The sequence below is a fragment of the Saccopteryx leptura genome, chromosome X (assembly GCF_036850995.1).
Source record: "Saccopteryx leptura isolate mSacLep1 chromosome X, mSacLep1_pri_phased_curated, whole genome shotgun sequence".
NCBI lineage: Eukaryota > Metazoa > Chordata > Mammalia > Chiroptera > Emballonuridae > Saccopteryx > Saccopteryx leptura.
This window is the reverse complement of record NC_089516.1, coordinates 76,757,057-76,776,963: the sequence shown is the minus strand read 5'-3', so window position 1 is coordinate 76,776,963 and position 19,907 is coordinate 76,757,057. Positions and strand designations below refer to the sequence as shown.

Genomic DNA, 19,907 nt, shown 5'->3' with positions numbered 1-19,907 from the left:
ACTATGCGAAATGACAAATATGTTAATTAGCTTGACTGTGGTGATCATTTCACAATGTGTGTGTATATATTGATCCATTAAAACATCAAGCTGTACACCTTCAAGATATACAATTCTTATTTATCAAATATATCACTATAAAGCTGAAAATATATTTCAACACTACTATGAGAATTCTATCTCCATTCAAGGAAGAACAATCTCATTATGGAGTATCTAAATACAACTTGCTTGTACTTGATTAGAAATTACAATTAGATTCAGTAAGCTGTAAAACCACATTTAAATTAAATTGAATGAATGTAACTAGACCTCCAATATCAATATTCTCCCCTGTTATCTTTTGGTGAAAACAAGCAAATGACAAGAAAATGAGTTAAACTCGTATTATAGAAATATTTTAAAAAGAATCATCCAGTGATAGCTAATCACATATACACACAACAGTCACTATACAGAGTTGAACACTGCAAATTCCGTGATTTAAAAAAAATGATCACCCCACGCCTTCCCAGAGTTTTCTAGTAAAGAGATACTCAAATATATTCACCAGATGGTATTTAATAAGGCAAGGGTATATTGGTACTTTTTAAAAAGATGTTTTAAAAGATGAATTGAACTAAGAAAGAACATTCTGGTTAGCTACAAGTTTACCAGAAGATTCAATTAACCAGAACACCTCATCCATACAGCGTTTTGGTTAGTAGAGGTTTTAATGTAAATAGATGCAAACAGAAGCATAACTCACTTTACACAATGAAAGTACAGTACTTGGAAATATCACGTGTAAATTATATTTTCATTTCTCCAGAAATTCTCAATTTCTCAAGGAATGGGTCTTGACTTTGGAAATAGTCCCTAGGACTTAGCACACCGATTTTAACAAGTTAACTAAGTTTGATTTAAAATATATTGGGGAGCCTGACCTGTGGTGGTGCAGTAGGTAAAGCATTGATTTGGAATACTGAGGTCGCCAGTTCAAAACCCTGGGCTTGCCTGGTCAAGGCACATATGGGAGTTGGTACTTCCTGCTCCTCCCCCCTTCTTTCTCTCTCTCTCTCTCACTCTCTCCTCTAAAATGAGTAAAATCTAAAAACTAATACACTGGGGAAAAGACTATATATGAAGAAATCTTGTGGAATCTATAATATAGTAAACAGTACAAATTTATTTTAAAAATCAGAAATATGCAAATTCAGCTATTTGGGACCTTCCTACCTAGATTTTGAGCTTTTCAAAGATGGGCTAGCTAAGTAAAGGTTAAAAACATCACCTCTCAGACTAAAAATGGAGAAAGAATACTGAGAGCAGGTTGGCAGGGAAGTGAATATTTACACTTGAAAAAAATGCTAACCCTCACGAATGTGTTTGGCAGAGAATGATCATGAAAGTGAAGGAACTAAAAGCTGTGGACATTTGAATAATGACTAAAGCTCCTAAAATACTTATCCAGGAAGTGAAAGTAATTTAAGTGTAATTGACATCTGGAGAGTTGTTTGGTAGAAGAGAGATGGAATCTTTCTGTGCCGAACCAATGTCAAAGATACAGAGTGAGTGGGCAGAACTTAGTACATGACTCAGGTTTGTTTACCTAAGGAAGGAACTTGAATTGAGTAAGAGCTCTCAGCAAATTGAACTAGCTGCCTTGGGTTCCTTTTCCACAGTTTTATTTATACAGAAGATAAATGGTCACTTAGTGTACCTACAATAGATGCAATCAGAGTGATATACAGAAGGCTGAAAGAAAAGAACAGCAAGTAAAGCCCAGATGTAGTAGAAGGAAGGAAATAATAAAGGTCAGAGCAGAAATAAATGACATAGAGGCTAAAGAAACAATACAGAGGATCAATGAAACTAGGAGCTGGTTCTTTGAAAAGGTAAACAAGATCGATCAACCTTTAACTAGACTCACCAATTAAAAAAGAGAGAGGACTCAAATAAATAAAATTAGAAATGAGACTGAAGAAATAACAACTGACAAACAGAAATACAAAATATTGGAAGAAAATAGTATGAAGAACTGTATGCCAAAAAACCAGACAACCTAGGTGAAATGCACAAATTCCTCGCAACATACAATCTTCCAAAAATCAATCTGGAAGAATCAGAAAACCTGGACAGACCAATGACACCAAATGAGATCAAAACTATTATCAAAAAAACTCCCAACAAAGAAAAGTCTGGGGCCTGATGGCTTCACAAGTGAATTCTACCAAATATTCAAAGAAGAACTAACTCCTATCCTTCTCAAGCTATTTCAAAAAATTCAAGAGGAAGGAAGACTTCCAAGATCCTTTTATGAGGCGAGCATAATTCTGATTCAAAACCAGGCAAAGACAACACAAAGAAAGAAAATTATTGACCAATATCCCTGATGAATAGAGATGCTAAAATCCTCAAAAAAATATTAGCAAACCAGATCCAACAATATATGGAAAAAATCATACATCATGATCAAGTAGGATTTATTCTGGGGAGGCAAGGCTGGTACAGTATTCGCAAATCAATCAATGTGATTCATCACATAAACAAAAGGAAGGAGAAAAACCACATGATAATTTCATAAGATGCAGAAAAAGCATTTGATAAAATCCAGCACCCATTCATGATCAAAACTCTCAGCAAAGTGGGAATACAGGGAACATACCTCAACATGATAAAGGCCATCTATGACAAACCCACAGCCTACATCATACTCAATGGGCAAAAATTAAAAGCAATCCCCTTAAGATCAGGAACAAGGCAAGGGTGCCCCCTTTCACCACTCTTATTCAACATAGTCCTGGAAGTCCTAGCCACAGCAATCAGACAAGAAGAAGAAATAAAAGGCATTCAAGTTGGAAAAGAAAAAGTAAAACTATCATTATTTGCAGATGATATGATATTGTATATAGAAAACCCTAAAGTTTCAGTCAAAAAACTACTGGACCTGATAAATGAATTCAGCAAAGTGGCAGGATATAAAATTAATACTCAGAAATCAGAGGCATTTTTATACACCAACAATGAACAGTCAGAAAGAGAAATTAAGGAAACAATCCCCTTCACTATTACAACCAAAAAAAAAAAAAGTACCTAGGAGTACATTTAACCAAGGAGACTAAAGACTTGTACTCGGAAAATTATAAAACATTGATAAAAGAAATCAAGGAAGATACAAACAAGTGGAAGCACATACCGTGCTCATGGTTAGGAAGAATAAACATCATTAAAATATATATATTACCCAAAGCAATCTATAAATTCAATGCAATACCAATTAAAATACCCAATGACATACTTCAAAAATATAGATCACATATTCCAAAAATTTATATGGAACCAAAAGAGAACACGAATAGCTTCAGAAATCTTAAAAAAGAAGAATAAAGTGGGAGGTATCACTTCCTGATATCAAGTTATACTACAAGGTCATTGTACTCAAAACCTGGTACTGGCATAAGAACAGGCATATAGATCAATAGAACAGAACAGAGAACCCCGAAATAAATCCACAGCTCTATGGACAACTGATATTTGACAAAAGAGGTAAGGGCATACAATGGAGTAAAGACAGCCTCTTTAATAAATGGTGTTGGGAAAATTGGGCAGCTACCTGCAAAAAAATGAAACTAGACCACCAACTTACACCATTCACAAAAATAAACTCAAAATGGATAAAAGACTTCAATGTAAGCTGTGAAACCCTAAGCATCTTAGAAGAAAACATAGGCAGTAAGCTTTCCGACATCTCTCACAGCAATATATTTGCTGATTTATCTCCACAGGCAAGTGAAATAAAAGACAGGATAAACAAATGGGACTATATCAAACTAAAAAGCTTTTGCACAGCTAAAGACAATAAGAACACAATAAAAAGACAAACTACACAATGAGAGAGCATATTTGACATAGCGTCTGATAAGGGGTTAATAACCAAAATTTATAAAGAACTTGTAAATCTCAACACCAGGAAGACAAACAACCCAATCAAAAAATGGGAAAAAGAAATGAATAGACACTTCTCCAAAGAGGACATACAGATGGCCAATAGGCATATGAAAAAATGCTCAACATCATTAATCATTAGAGAAGTGCAAATTAAAACCACAATGAGATATCACCTCACACCAGTCAGAATGGCGCTCATCAACAAAACAACACAAAATAAGTGCTGGCGAGGATGTGGAGAAAAAGGAACCCTCCTGCACTGCTGGTGGGAATGCAGACTGGTGCAGGCACTGTGGAAAACAGTATGGAGATTCCTCAAAAAATTGAAAATCGAACTGCCTTTTGACCCAGCTATCCCACTTTTAGGAATATACTCCAAGAACACCATAGACCTGCTCCAAAAGGAGAAATGCACCCCCATGTTTGTGGCAGCATTGTTCACAATAGCGAAGATCTGGAAACAGCCCAAGTGTCCATCAGAGAACGAGTGGATTAAAAAGCTTTCGTACATATATACTATGGAATACTACTCAGTCATAAGAAATGGTGACATCGGGTCATTTACAATAACATGGATGGACCTTGATAACACTATACAGAGTAAAATAAGTAAAACAGAAAAAACTAACAACTATATGAATCCATACATAGATGGGACATAAAAATGAGACTCAGAGACATGGACAAGAATGTGATGATAACGGGGGTGGGGGTTTGCAAGAGGCGAGGAAGGGGAGAGGGGCGTGGGGGGAGGGGAGGGGCACAAAGAAAACCAGTTAGAAGGTGACAGAAGACAATTTGACTTTGGGTGAGGGGTATACAGCATAATCAAATGTCAAAATAATCTGGAGATGTTTTCTCTCAACATATGTACCCTGATTTATCAATGTCACTGCATTACATTTAATAATAAAAAAAAAACATTGAACATCATTTTCAAAAATGAAATCTTAATGAATTTCTTAAACAAAAGCTTCTAAATATCAGATATAACTGTATACATTTTTCCAGAAAGAAAAATCAGACTGTTTAAAAGTATTAAGACCCTGTACCCTTCACTGATTATTCACTGAGAAAAAACACCTGTGGTTTTTCCTTGGAATTAGGATTTTAGAGGTTTGGGCTAAATTTTTTATTCTCAACTTAGAAAATGTGCCTAACAAATACTTCAAAAAAATTTTTTTGATGAATAGAAGTAACAACATCATAATAAAAAACTTATTTTATCATATTTCTGTTATAAAAAAATTCACAAACATTTGTGGGCAAGTTACCTGCTCTGGTTTCACCAGCTGCTTTTTGGATTCCTCTTCGTTGGCCGCATGCACACTTACAGACGCAAACATCAGACCTGTGGGCACCGCTGCCAATTTTCCCATCTGAGGACAATATTTCAAAAAAATATTTCTAATTAAAGTTACCCATCTTCCATTTCCTAATCAATTTTTTAGTCATGTGGGTTTCACTTAACCTTTAAACTTATTTCAAACTCAAGCATTACAAGTTACTTCTTCAAAGATTTTTAAAATATAACTTCTAAAAATTCCATTCTCAGACTAGATGGTATAGGAACCAATTAGTTAACTACTTGTTACATATGTTTTAAATTTTATTTTTTCATTTTTAGAGAGAAGGGGGGAGGAGTGGAAGCATGAACTCCCATACGTGCCTTGACCGGGCAAGCCCAGGGTTTTGAACCCACAACCTCAGCATTCCAGGTCGATGCTTTAGCCACTGCGCCACCACAGGTCAGGCCACCTCCTTCATATGGAATGTAGTTATATAACACTAACAGCAAGAAGTGAATATAAAATTTGAGGGATGAAGTGGTTAAGATCATGGTGTTCACCCAGTTCTCAAACACTGACTACTATATTGCCTGGCCCCAGTCTCTGTGTTTAGGATCCATCAGTGAACAAAACAGAAATTTGTGCTCTCACAAAGCAGACATTGTAGTGAGGCAGAGACAAACAATAAGTACAATAAGTATATTACATGGCATTTATCATATATTATAAATTGATAAATATTATGAAGAAAGTAAAGGCAAGGTTGATCTGAAGTTCTGAGTGAATCAGGTTACATCACAAACTACCGATTTACATAATTTATAAAACGAATTTCCTCCCATTACAAATTCTTTACCCTTAACTTTCCCTATGTGTTCCTTTTTTTTCCCTGTTTCATGCTTAGTGTAAACCCAAAGTGACCTGTGTTTTGAATATAACTTGATTTAAATTTTAAATGCACAAAAAATGGCTCTAAGAACAAAATGTTCCAGTGTTTATTCAAGTACCAAAGCAATTCCCAAAGATGATCTATTCAACAGGCCAACAAAAAGCCTTCCAGGGAACAGATAGTTTAAGAGCTTGCTTCTTTAGAATGGAAAGGAGGCTGGCTGAAATCCACAAACATCAGGAGGGGAGAGGTCTCTCGGCTTCCATACAAGTGTAATTGTGCAGAACTGAAAGAGACATTGGCTCTAGTATTCTAAATGTTCTCTAACAGCGCCTTTATTTCATTTATGAAACATTTTTTAATATTTTCCGAGCAGAGTAAAGAAAGATCCAGGAGCTAATTAAGCAGTATTTTGTTTAAACCGGGCATGACTCTGATTTAGATTGAGGTTCCAGAAATACAGGGTAGAGTGAAGACTCAGTACTAACCAGAGCAAGTCTGCTCAATCTGTCCCTCTTCCAGCCTCCCTCTAGTCCATATCAGCATTACAATGATTTATCTAGGCCTGTTTTCCCAAAACATGTCACTTTTGACTTCTTATACCCAGTAGGTAGTCCCTAACGAAATAACATTTCCACTCCATACCTATGTCAGGTGTCAATAAAAGGCATATTGAAACCGATGCCAGCAAGGATGCTCTCCCAGTTACTGGAGACATTTTGATAACATAGCTCTGAAGTGATTATTTGAGGGATGGCAATTCTCACAATATTTATATATGTATTTATTTATTTAAATTTATCGGGTTGACATGGTTCACCAAACTATACATTTTTCAAGTTTTTGCACAACAAAGGATACCATCAGCAAAATGAAAAGACAACCTAATAATGAAAGAAGATATTGGCCAATAGTACATCTGATAAGGGATTAGTAGCCAAAATGTATGAAGAACTCATACAAGCCAAAAGCAAGAAAACAAACAACCTGTTAAAAAATGGGAAGAGGAACTGAATAGACACTTTTCCAAGAGGATCACAGATTGCCAATAGACATATGAAGATTCTTAATGTCACTAATCATCAGAGAAATGCAAATTAAAACCAAAATGTGAGCCTGTCGGTGGTGGTGCAGAAGATAGGGCATAGGCCTGGGATGCTAAGGTCCCCGGTTTGCAAACCCATGGTTGCCACTTGAGCAACCGCGTGCCTGATCGCAAGGTCCCAGGAACATTGACATGATCCCAAGGTCCACTGGCTTGAAGCTCAAGGTCGCTGTCTTGAAAAAGAAGTCACTGTCTCAGCTTGAGCTCTCTGGTAAAGGCACATATGAGAAGCAATCAAAGAACAACTAAAGTGAAGCAAATATGAATTGATGCTTCTCACCTCTGTCCTCCCCCTTCCTGTTTTTCTCCCTCTCAAAATGCAATTAAAAAAAGTAAATAAAATGTATTAAAAAAACACAGTGTGATATCACTTCACACCTGTCAGAATGGCTATCATCAATAATAAATCAACAAGTGATGATGAAAATGTAGAAAAAAGGTAACCTTCATGCACTATTGGTACGAATGCAGACTGCTGCAGCCACTGTGGAAAAACAATATAGAGTGTCTTCAAAACATTAAAAATAAAACTTCTTTATGTCCCAGCAATTCCACCTTTGGGAATTTGACCAAAGAAAACCAAAATATGAATTCAAAAGAACATATGCACCCCTGTGTTCATTGCAGTATTACTTACAATACCCAAGATTTGGAAGCAACTCAAGTGCCTATGAATAGATGAGCGGCTAGAAAAATTGTGATTACTTGGCCATAAAAAAAAGGACATCTTACTTTTTGAAACAGCATAGATACACCTAGCGGGTATTATGCTAAGTTATATAAGGGGAAAGACAAATACCGTATGATTTCACTTATGGACGAAATCTAAAGAACAAAATATATGATAAAATTGAATATAGAGAATGGATGGGCGGTTGCCAGAGGACAGGATTGTTGGGAGACTGGGAAAAGAGGTGAAGGGATTAAGTACAAATTGGCAGTTATAAAATAGTCATGTGGATGTCAACTACAGCAGAGGGAATAGTCCTAATATAGCGATAACTGTGTACGGTGCCAGGCGGTACTGGAGGTATCAGGGGGGTCCCTCCGTAAAGTGTGTGATTGTCTAATTAATATTCTGTACACTTGAAACCAAGACAAAGTGACATTTAAAATAAACTAATTAAAAAATTTAAATACATTAAAATGGTAAAAAAAGTTAATTACATGATTTTTAGTTTCAAACATACCAGTTTTAACTCTATATCCATTCATTCAGAGCACATATGCTGACCTGAAAGCAGGAGGAAAAAAGAGTTGGGTGTTGTTTATGCCAGTGCAGAGGGACATATGGGCATTGTACTTTCAATAAAGTAAAAAGAAAATACAAAAATGACAGCTTTTATCCTTTGATGGGAATGGTTCTGAAAGATGGTCTATATCTACAAACCAGAGAATAGTCTCATAAAAACAAACCTAGAATACGCACTTTATTTACATTTTCCCCATTCATTAAAGAACTATTATTCAAACTCTATGCTAGGTAGGTACTAGGAATACAAAAATTTAAAAAAGAAATGCCGCCTAACCAGGAGGAAGCGCAGTGGATAGAGCATCGGACTGGGACACAGAGGACCCAGGTTTGAGACCCCGAGGTCGCCAGCTTGAGCGTGGGCTCATCTGGTTTGAGCAAAGCTCACTAGCTTGAGCCCGAGGTCACTGATTTGAGCAAGGGGTCACTCGCTCTGCTGTAGTCCCCCGGTCAAGGCACATATGAGAAAGTGATCAATGAACTACTAAGGAGCCACAATGTAGAACTGATGCTTCTCCCTTCCTGTCTTCTGTCTGTCCCTATGTGTCCCCCTCTCTCTCTCTGACACACACACACACACACACACACACACACACACACACACAAATAAATAAAAAAGAAATGCCCTCACCTCCCCCAAGCCCCATCTCTGAGGAAATTCATCACAACTTTTCTAGCCTTATTTCTGTTTGCTACACTCTTTCAAAAATTCTTTGATGAAGCTAAACTAACTGGTTGCCTGTCTCCTTGTCATCGCCCTCTGGGATCGCCCTCATACTGACATGCTGGCTATTCTTTAGAACTACTAGATCTGACATTTTTATTTTATTTTTCAATTACAGTTCATGTAGTCTTTCCCAGTCCTGTAATTAGATATATTTTTTCATTGTATGTTTGAACCCCATCGACTGCATTTTCATTGAAGACAATAATTGTATCGTAGCAGTGCAGTAGCTACTTGTCACCAGCCTTGTAGCAAGTACATGTCTTCTTATAAATTAATGAAGGAAGATCATCAAGTCAAAGTAATCTAGCCTTGGACAAATGTGAGACCCAAGGTCTAAAATATGAAGTAATCATATCATTTGTATTCATTATTCATATTTCCATTTGAACTACAAATCATCACAACTTTTCTGAAGTGTTAGATCTCAGAGAAGAGGGCAAAGACTATGTATGTAGTCAGGAGAACCTCTCTGTTTATACATTATTACATATTATTTTATAGGCTTACAGTTGAAATAAGCCAACTTCATGCCTCAAACAGATCTCTACACTGAAATCTGTTACAGGACGTAACACAAGGCTGAAAAAATACAAACATGTTTAAATTTACTAATGATCTCCGAAATTCTACAAATTCACCCAAAATCTGAGACACCATTTGTTGACCTATTTTACATGAAAACTATTAAATTATACATTTGTTAATTTATCCCTCAGCCCTGAACTGACATTTTTATTAAAAACAAAAACAAAAAAGTGCCAACTGGGAAAATTTATGAAGCCTGTTATTTGCACTATTAACATAAGGCTGCTTTCTGATTGCTACCCACTATCACCCAGCATTTTCCAAAAATAATATTCATAGAAATAGCTGAATAGCAGCTTTATTACTTCTAGTCTAACAACCCTATGAGGACACACAATGATCAAGTACAGTACCAAACTGGAAAAAGCAGGAGGAGATATTGTGTAAAAACCAATTTTCTCCAATGACACCAAACCTGACTACTGTTAAGACTTTTAAAATTTAAATATATACATGCTATTATGGATCGAATCTGTGTATCCCCCAAATTCATATGTTGAAGCCTTATTCCCTAATGTGCCCGCATTGGAAAGTGGTGCCTTTGAGGGATGCCTAGGGTTAGAAGTCACAGGGGTGGAGTCCCCATAATGGGATTTGTGTTTTCATAAGAAGAGAAAGAGACATGAGAGCCTTCTCCAGAACAAGCACACACAAGACAAATGTGAGAATACAGCTTTTTAGAAAATTAATTGGGGTGACATCGGTTAATAGAATGGCATAGGTTTCAGGTGGACCATCCCATAATATATCATCTGTGTACACTGTGCCGCGGGTTCATCGCCCCAAGTCAAGCTTGATAGTGGTGGTCTGCAAGCCGGAAAGAGAGCCCTCATCGTAAACCAGCTCTGCTAGCACTTTGATCTTAGACTCCCTAACCTCCAGAACAGGGAGAAATAAATGTTGTTTAAGCTGTCTGGTGTATGTATGGTATTCTGTTATATAGCTGAAGCTAAGACAGATGGTATGACTCCAACGTAAGATGAACTTTCCTGTGTCTAGTGGAAATCTATTTCAGAAGCCATGGTTATTGTAAGGCACGTTATGACTTTAGCTGTCTAGAAATTTCAGGCATGTAGGAGTTCTAAAACCTGGGGAGGAAAAAGAAACAAGACCTTACATTTCAGAACCTCTTGTGGCCAAACAGCTATCCCTAAATTTCCAGCAACCAACAAAATGGGAGAACCAAAGAGCTGAATATTGTAGGCAAGGGTATTCCAATTGACTACTTGTGTTTGTAAAAGGCGAGACGTAGGAAACAAAAGTTGAGAAATGGAAGAACTAACAACATACAAGAGCTGATAAGAGCGAAGTGAAAGCTGAATGGAAGATAAGAGAGTAGCAGAGGGACAAACTATGGCACAGAACCAGCAATTAAGTTACAAATGGAAAACAGAACAGCTCAGCAAGCTCGTAGTGATGCTTGCGTCATACTTGAATACACTCACGTTGCTGAGACCAGAAGGGATCAGGGAGACAGGGTGTTCTGTTTAAGGAACACTTCCTGTGTGCCAGATGCTCTAGCTACACTGAATCCTTTAATCTTCACAATGATCCAATAGAGTAGTTATCATTTTGAATGCTTTGGGTTAGAATTTTCAAATCTCCAACTCAAACTGAGTTTAATTCAACAATGAAAAATCACTCTTCTCTCATAAAAAGGAAATCCAGAAAGAGACAGAACTTCGGGATTGATTGACTCAGTAACCTTATCAAGAAGCCAAGCTCTTCCATGTCTCTGCTTTGGGGCACACCTTAAAAATGTCAGTTTAAACAGTACATAGCATTGGGTCTATGCTTGGAATTTAAATATTAAGGAACACTAAGAGAAAGTTGTGATGTGTAACACACCTGGGAAAGTGAAATAATCTGAAGTCGAATGTGCTAACAAAACAAGACTTGTGCTCTAATACATTAGTAATAAGAAAGGAGTAAAAAAAATATTTTTTGAATGCCTACTCTGAATGAGAAAGTATTTTGTATTAATGGTGCAGAAGTGTACATTGTATGCTCAATGGGGCAGACAAGCAGAGGGTCCCAAGCATCAGCAGTGACCTTTGGAGGGCAGACAAACACTTGGAGAAAGGCTGCTTTTCGAGCACGCTCCAGGGCCAACAAAGCTTAGAAGTTACCTATTGTTTTTTTTCACATTTATGAGGAGAAAGCAAATGACACCAGAAACCTTTGCAAGATAGCATATTCTAAGGCTACATCTGTGTTTAATAACCTGTCTGGTTCACTATCTACACTTCCATCTTCATTAAGAATGACAGCTACAGCATATTACAGTGGTCAAGTTAAATAATAAAAGTAATGAATGATGAAGATCAGGCTAAACTCAGTATGTGGTGCATCTGAGATACAATCTTCATCAAAATTAAAGCTCCAGAACTTAAAAAGCCAATCTTAAGTTAGCCAGAAAAAGTAACTGTCCAGCCCAGTGTGTCTTGTATAGCTTTTTACTTTATTTCAAAATTTGAGGCCGTGGCCAGATAGCTCAGCTGGTTAGAGCACTGTCCTAAAGCACAGAGGTTGCTGGTTTGATCTCTGGTCAGGGCACACACAGAAGCAGATCCGTGTTCATGTCTCTCTTTCATTCTCTCCTTCTCCTCTCTAAAATCAACAAAAGAAAAATAAAATATCATGGAGTTGCATCTAAAACTAAAATATTTTAAAAATGTAAAGCAATAATATTAAAACATTTTAAGTGCCAAGTGCTTTATGATGTATGAAAGAATAAAATTCTTTTTTGATTTTCTGAACACTCAGTAACTGTGATATGATTACTACAGAGTAACACCTGAAAGCATCAAACGTTTATCTTAGATGAGCAAAAATTTAAGAATTAGAAAATTAAATGGCACAACAGATGGACATTAATTAAATGTTAGCCAGTTTATGATAAGCAGGGTCAGAAGAACACTAACCACTGTCAAAATCAGCAACTGGCCCTGGTCGGTGGCTCAGTGGTAGAGCGTCGGCCTGGCTGCAGGAGTCCCCGGTTAGGTTCCCGGCCAGGGCACACAGGAGAAGCGCCCATCTGCTTCTCCACCCCCACTCCTTCCTCTCTGTCTCTCTCTTCCCCTCCCGCAGCCGAGGCTCCATTGGAGCAAAGATGACCCAGGCTCTGGGGATGGCTCCTTGGCCTCTGCCCCAGGCGCTAGAGTGGCTCTGGTCGCGACAGAGCAACGCCCCGGATGGGCAGGGCATCGCCCCCTGGTGGGCGTGCCGGGTGGATCCCGGTCGGGCGCATGCGGGAGTCTGTCTGACTGCCTCCCCCTTTCCAGCTTCAGAAAAAAAAAATCAGCTACTGAGTAATAAACACACCTTACAGCTCCCTTTTACACAGACACATATACCCACGTGTGTGCTATCTATAACAAGTAAATGAGGCTATATCTACTTTGTGGGGATGTGGAAAAGAAATTCAGTTGCGGTATATAGGTATTTTTATATATTATTTTAATTTTTGCTGTAAAATAAGCATTTTCTAGCCTAAAAAACTGAAAATATAAAAATATAAAATATTAAGTAAAACATATTAGTATTCATTGGTGAGTACCCATATAGAATTTTATATTTTGCTAAAATTACATAGTTTTAAGGGTGTAGAAAGTGTTTAAGAGCATAAGGAGTGTTTATAAGAGCATCAGAAAGGTTAATAACAGTGTGGGAAAGGTTTATAAGAGTGTGGGGAGGTTTATAAAACCTTAATATATATATATATATATATATATATATATATATATATATATATATATATATATTAAAATAAATATAAGGTTGCTACTTTGTGGATTTCGCCAATTGCTGGGGGTTCTGGAACCTAACCCCCGAGATAAACGAGGGACCACTGTATTGAGAGTACTATTTACTTGAGAGGACACTAAGACTCCAATAGGAGACGATTTTCAAGGTGTTGTCAGTTTAGAATTTAGTTGCTACTACATTGTTCCCCAAAATAGAGTTACCCCGACCATTTTGCACACCTTTGCCAGCTCCTGCGCACTCTCAGAAGCACTGGAAGAACCAATTCGTTCACACTCACAACTATAATGCATCACAAATACATTTTGTCCTGACTCACAAAAAAAGACCTTACGGAATATTTCTCTTCTTATTAAATTTTTTGCACAGGAATGTTCTAGGAATCAAATACTATAATAGTCAAAAATATTATGAACCGTTTAGTGCTAGATAAATGGAGGATAGTATTCTTATAAAACAAAAAACTAAACCTCAGCCATCTAAAGTCTTGATCTGAGTGGAAAACAGAACAAACCCAATTATTTCTCGCTAGAGATAGCATTCTACTTTGCTTGTGCCATGATACAATTTCTTGGTCAAATTAATGTGATGATTATTACACTATATCAAATAAATGCTTGCTTTATTTATTTATTTATTTAATTTTTCTGAAGTGAGAAGCGGGGAGGCAGTCAGACAGACTCCTGCATGCACCCGACCAGGATCCACCTGGCATGCCCACCAGGGGGTGATGCTCTGCCCATCTGGGATGTAGTTCTGTTGCAACGGGAGCCATTCTAGTTCCTGAAGCAGAGGCCATGGAGCCATCCTCAGCACCTGGGCCAACTTTGCTTCAATGGAGCCTTGGCTGCAGGAGGGGAAGAGATAGAAAGGAAAGGGAGGAAGTGTGGAGACACAGATGGGCACTTCTCCTGTGTGCCTGGCTGGGAATCGATCCTGGAACATCCACATGCCGGTTCAATGCTCTACCACTGAGCCAACTGGCCAGGTCCCAAATAAATGCTTTAAAACTTAATACTTTCTATCTAATTGATGCATTTTTAAGTTAGAATGCTCAATAATAACTTGAGAAAGAAACCCAGTAGGAAAAATATTCCTTTATATTACAATTATTTAAATACATATTTTTAAAGGACTCATTTGTAGATATCAAAACATCCTTAAGTCCTGGCCAGATAGCTCTCTCTGTTGGAGCATTGTCCCAAAGCGCAGAGGTTGCCAGTTTGATCCCCAGTCAGGGTACATGCTGTTCCTGCCTCTCTCTCTCTCTCTCTCTCTCTCTCTCTCTCTCTCTATCCAAAAAAAAAAAAAAAAATCCAGAAGCGGAGGAAGCTAGAAAGGTATGAAAAGAAGTTTCTCTTGCAGTGTGGAGCTGGTGTCCAAGGATCTGACCAAAGGAAACTCTCAGCACCCCAGGGCTGTTGGTGACTCTGGATCAGCAGACTTGGGAGGGGAAGAGAGGGAACTTACAACCTGCTCTCCCTGGTAAATCAGCCTACCATTTCCATTTGCTTTCATTTTTTGCTTTTTCTTCTCCCAACCATTTTTCTCCCCACCTCTTCATTTTTTTTTCAATACTATTTGTTCCAATTATTATTACTATTATTTTAATTTTACTTTTCAAATATGGTAATATAGTAAAAATATTGTAATAATTATGAATGGTGCCAATTGTTTTTCAATTCTATTTTACCTTTGCTGTCTTCTTTTTCTTCCTTCTCCCTGTTTTTCCTTTCTAACTATGAAGGGCTAATTGTTTTCCTCATTAGCAGGTGAAGGACTGTGACTGACTCCAACAGTGCTGATCTTTCTTTTTTTTCCCTTTTTTTTAAGAGAGGGGGACAGAAAAACAGGAATGGAGGGAGATGAGAAGCATCAATTCTTTGTTGCCGCACCTTAGTTGTTCACTGATTGCGTTCTCATATGTGCCTTGACCATGAGGGCTACAGCAGACTGAGTGACCCCTTGCTCAAGCCAGCAACCTTGGGCTTCAAGCCAGGGATCATCGGATCGTGTCTATGATCCCACGCTCAAGCCGGCGACATTGGGGTTTTGAATCTGGATCCTCAGCGTCCTATGCTGATGCTCTATCCACGGCACCACTGCCCAGTCAGGCCATCACTGCTGTTCTTTCTGGGCAATATCCTTTGCCACAGACCTAATGTACAAATATTCTGAAGGAGGACAAATGAAGGGACATAACTATACAACTGATATAGTTTAGCCTCTTCTGAAATAGGTAAGAGATAGGAGGAACACAAAGGGACTTGAAAGATCAAGCACCACTCTTGAATAAAGTAACGATTACTGAATCAAACATAAAGTAGTCCAAGAGAGACTGGGTTCAAAATACAGGGCTGTATTTCAGTCATATCACCTTCTTTGTACTTGCTTTGGTTTTAGAATGCGAAGGGACCTTTAAGGCCTTCTAACCATTCCTGATGGTAGAATCTCTTCTATAACAGGTTATCAAGTGACCCTCGAGTCTATGTATAACGCCCATTAGCAATGGGAAACTCCACTAATATATCATCCCATCTTTTTCACAACTCTGTGAGAAAGTTCTTCCATAAACTGAACGGAACATATGTCTATATAATTTTCACTGGTCCTGGTTCCACTCCTTTGGGTCATATAGCACAAGTGCAGCCACGCCTGCCCATGCGGATAAAGATTTTAATTCTTCTTTACTGACTTCTGAAATGCACTACCACATTTCCTATACTATTTTCCAAGAGTAATAAAGTTTCTGAAAATGACAAGCAGCAATAAATCCATCTTCTGTTTTAACAGAGATACTAATGGATTTTTTCCTGACTAAACTCGAAACGACAGAGGGTTTGCTAATACTTCTTTTTGTAGCTATAGCCTAAGAGCTATTTATTGACAGCAGCATAAAAGCCTTACCCAAGGGTGCCATCTTTTAGAATAATCACCAGTGAGCAACTAACAGAGATCTCTATATATCATGGTACTTAGTTGTTTCAGAAAATGAGTGAATCATCTCTAAGAGAAGAGTCTATCATTAAACATACTGAGAACAGCAGTCTATCAGCTATCACATTATTTATAATGCTGGTCATGAAAAAGAGATACTTTGCTGAAATAGGAAATTTAAAAACTTTGCCTGTTCTGCTTCACAAAATAATAGCAGCAGAGAAATGTATCTATGTAATTTGGGGCTTCCATGTCAGCATTCTAAACAGTCTATTTCAAAGGACTGAAGTCTAAGATCAAAAATACAGAACCCATAGAAAAGCTATCGCGGTAAAACAAGGCACTTAGTATCTCAAGCCTCAAAGATTTGAGGCTCTCTTATGCCTTAATTCGCACTCTTATCAGTTAGGTTTCCATAGACTATCAGTGAAAATAGCACTCTCATTCACACTCACTAGAATTTTACCTCTTTCAAATTGGGTTATTAAATAAACTTTTCTTAAGTCACGAAAACTTTTTTGTTTCACAGGATAGTTTCCAAGTAGACAATCTCTACAATAAGCTCTGCATTCAAATTTCTAGCTTACTGTATTTGAACAATGAAGAGAGAAAGAACATTTTATACATAATGGATATAGTGACCAAATAAACTATTACATTTAATATTTTTAAAGATTATTTATATTATTAAAATTATCAAAAACTATTAAGGGTTGGACATAAATAAAATAAGTATAAAAAGAAACAGGCTGAACATACTAATTTTAATAAAAATTTATAATAGAATACCTGTTCACTGTCATGAAAAACAGGTTATCAGTCCACCGGCATGAAGGAGGTGTGACTTAAATTGGGATCTGAAGGTCAGAAGAAATATGGCATTACACTGGGTGCTGGGAATGTTCAGATTCTTTTAAATACTAAGAATAATAGCAGCAACTATAAATTATTGGACATTTGCTACTATATATCCTGGGCTTAGGGTTGGGTACATCATATATTACCTACTTACTATTTCATGGTATAAAACCCTAGGAAATAAGTACTATTCTTATCCTAACTGTTCAGATGAGAAAACTGAGGATTAGACAGGTTATTTCCCAAAGTCATAAAGGTGAAATATGGTAGAGCAAGGAACTCTTACACGAGTTCTAGAAGACTTGCATATGATTATTCATAACAGCATTGTTACTTATTTATTAATTTTTAGTGAGAGAGAGAAACACACATAAGACAGGCTGACAGACAGGGACAGACAGACAGGAAGGGGAAGAGATGAGAAGTGTCAACTCATAGTTGTGTCACTGACTTAGTTGTTCATTGACTGCTTTCTCGACTGGGGGGCTACAGCCAAGCCAATGACCTTAAGATCACATCTATGATCCCACACTCAAGCCAGAGATCCTGCGATCAAGCTGGTGAGCCCGCACTCAAGCGGGGCGACCTTGGGGTTTCAAACCTGGATCCTCAGCATCCCAGGCTGACACGCTCTATCCACTGTGCCACCACCTGGTGAGGCCAACATTATTTTTAACAGAAAAATTGTTGGGGGAAGTGACCACAACAAACCCTTAAGGGAATAAAGAAATAAGTGTGGTACATACATACAACAGAAAAGTATGCACAGTGAAAATGAATTAACTAGAACTACATGTATAAATATGAATGAGTATCACAAACAATGCTAATTGATTAAAAATGAGCTGCAGGGGGAAAATGCAGCATAAATAGAATTTACGTAAAGCTTAAAAGCAGGCATAACAGTACTGTATAGTTTAGGAAGATATGCATACATAGTAAAGGTCTAAAATCATGTATAGCAATGTTAGAGAAGAGGTTATTGGGGTTGTTTCAGGGATCTAGGGAAATGCGACCAGAATTAGGGAAATACACAGGAAGTTTCAACTACATTTACCATGTTCATTACAGTTAAGTCCCTGAGTTACAAACATCTAACTTATGTGCAACTCATACTAACAAACAGAGCACCATAAGGGCTATTGGTCATCAACTGCAGTTGAACATCAGTGAAAATGATATCATAGAGTTACTCGACTCCCACGGCAAAGAACTAACCAGTGAAGACTTTATGGAATGAGAGCAGATGACAGCATTTAGGAAGATAACCAGGAACTACAAACTGTGGAATTGAAAACTTTTTCTACAAAAGAGTTAGCTGATACTTTTCATCTCATGGCAGCAGGAATGGCAAAGTGAGAGGAGCAAGATTCTGATACAGGGAAGCTTACCATTATTTTGAAATCTACCATTGTTATCTGTGTGAGGTTCAGTTTAGTCCAGTGGTTCTCAAAGTGTGTGCCCTAGAAGATTTCCAGGTGCGCCCTATGATATTCTAGAGAAATATGTGCCTGTTAGGGAGCAAAAAAGCAACAGGGTTTTTGGAGTTTAGATTTTTGGGGGACAGAGGTGTGGGGAATTGGCTGTAAGCTGACAGTCTGCCCAACTGCCCACCTCACTTGCCTGATTAGGTTACAAAAGGCTGTTAAGCTGTGGTGCTGGATTGTTTACACTACTCCCCATGTTGCCTGGAGAGACTGGAGGCAAGTTTCTTCTATCCTTTGGTGTCAAGTTAAGATGATATGTATGGTGGAGTTTTCTGCACTCAACACAATTAAGAGTAAAAAGAGAGGAATTCCTCAATGTACTGTATTGACAAGGCAATGAGAGTTTGCCTTTCAAATATATGCCCAAACATTGAAGAAATTACTAGGACACATCAGGCTCTTGTTTCTCAGAAACACAAGAATGAAAAAACAACATATTCGCGCCGGGATCTGCCGAATTTGCTAAATCTTATTAAGAATGTATCTATATATATAAAAAGATAGGCCCTGGCTGTTTGGCTCAATGGTAGAGCATCAGCCTGGTGTGCAGGAGTCCTGGGTTCGATTCCCAGCCAGGGCATACAGGAGAAGCGCTCATTTGCTTCTCCACCCCTCCCCCTCTCCTTCCTCTCTGTCTCTCTCTTCCCCTCCCGCAGCCAAGGCTCCATTGGAGCAAAGTTTGCCCAGGCACTGAGGATGGCTCTGTGACCTCTGCCTCAGGTGCTAGAATGGCTCTGGTTGCAATGGAGCGATGCCCCAGATGAGCACAGCATCGCCCCCTGGTGGGCGTGCTGGGTGGATCCTGGTCAGGCGCATGCGGGAGTCTGTCTGACTGCCTCCCTGTTTCTAACTTCAGAAAAAAAATACAAAAAAAAGATAACTTTTTGTCGTGCTTTTATTTTTAATCCTTTTTTTTTTTTTTTTACAAATTCTAAAAGGCATAACTCAAAAAACGTAACATAAAAATGTTTTTTTAATGTCAGAATAAATTTAAAAACTCACTGCCTCCTGCCTATGGTAGACGGGGTGTGTAGAGCTATGGGGTAAATGGCCTTGAACTAAATGCCTTCTCATACTTCAAAA

General features: G+C 37.9%; 1 protein-coding gene across 1 annotated transcript in view; it reads right to left on the bottom strand.

Annotated features, from left to right (window-relative positions):
* APOOL (apolipoprotein O like) overlaps positions 1 to 19,907 on the bottom strand; it is a 74,302-nt gene that overhangs the window by 42,801 nt on the left and 11,594 nt on the right. Inside the window, exon 2 of the mRNA XM_066356319.1 lies at positions 5,205 to 5,309. Within this exon, the coding sequence (XP_066212416.1) occupies positions 5,205 to 5,309 (105 nt within the window). The remainder of the gene's footprint in view (positions 1 to 5,204; positions 5,310 to 19,907) is intronic.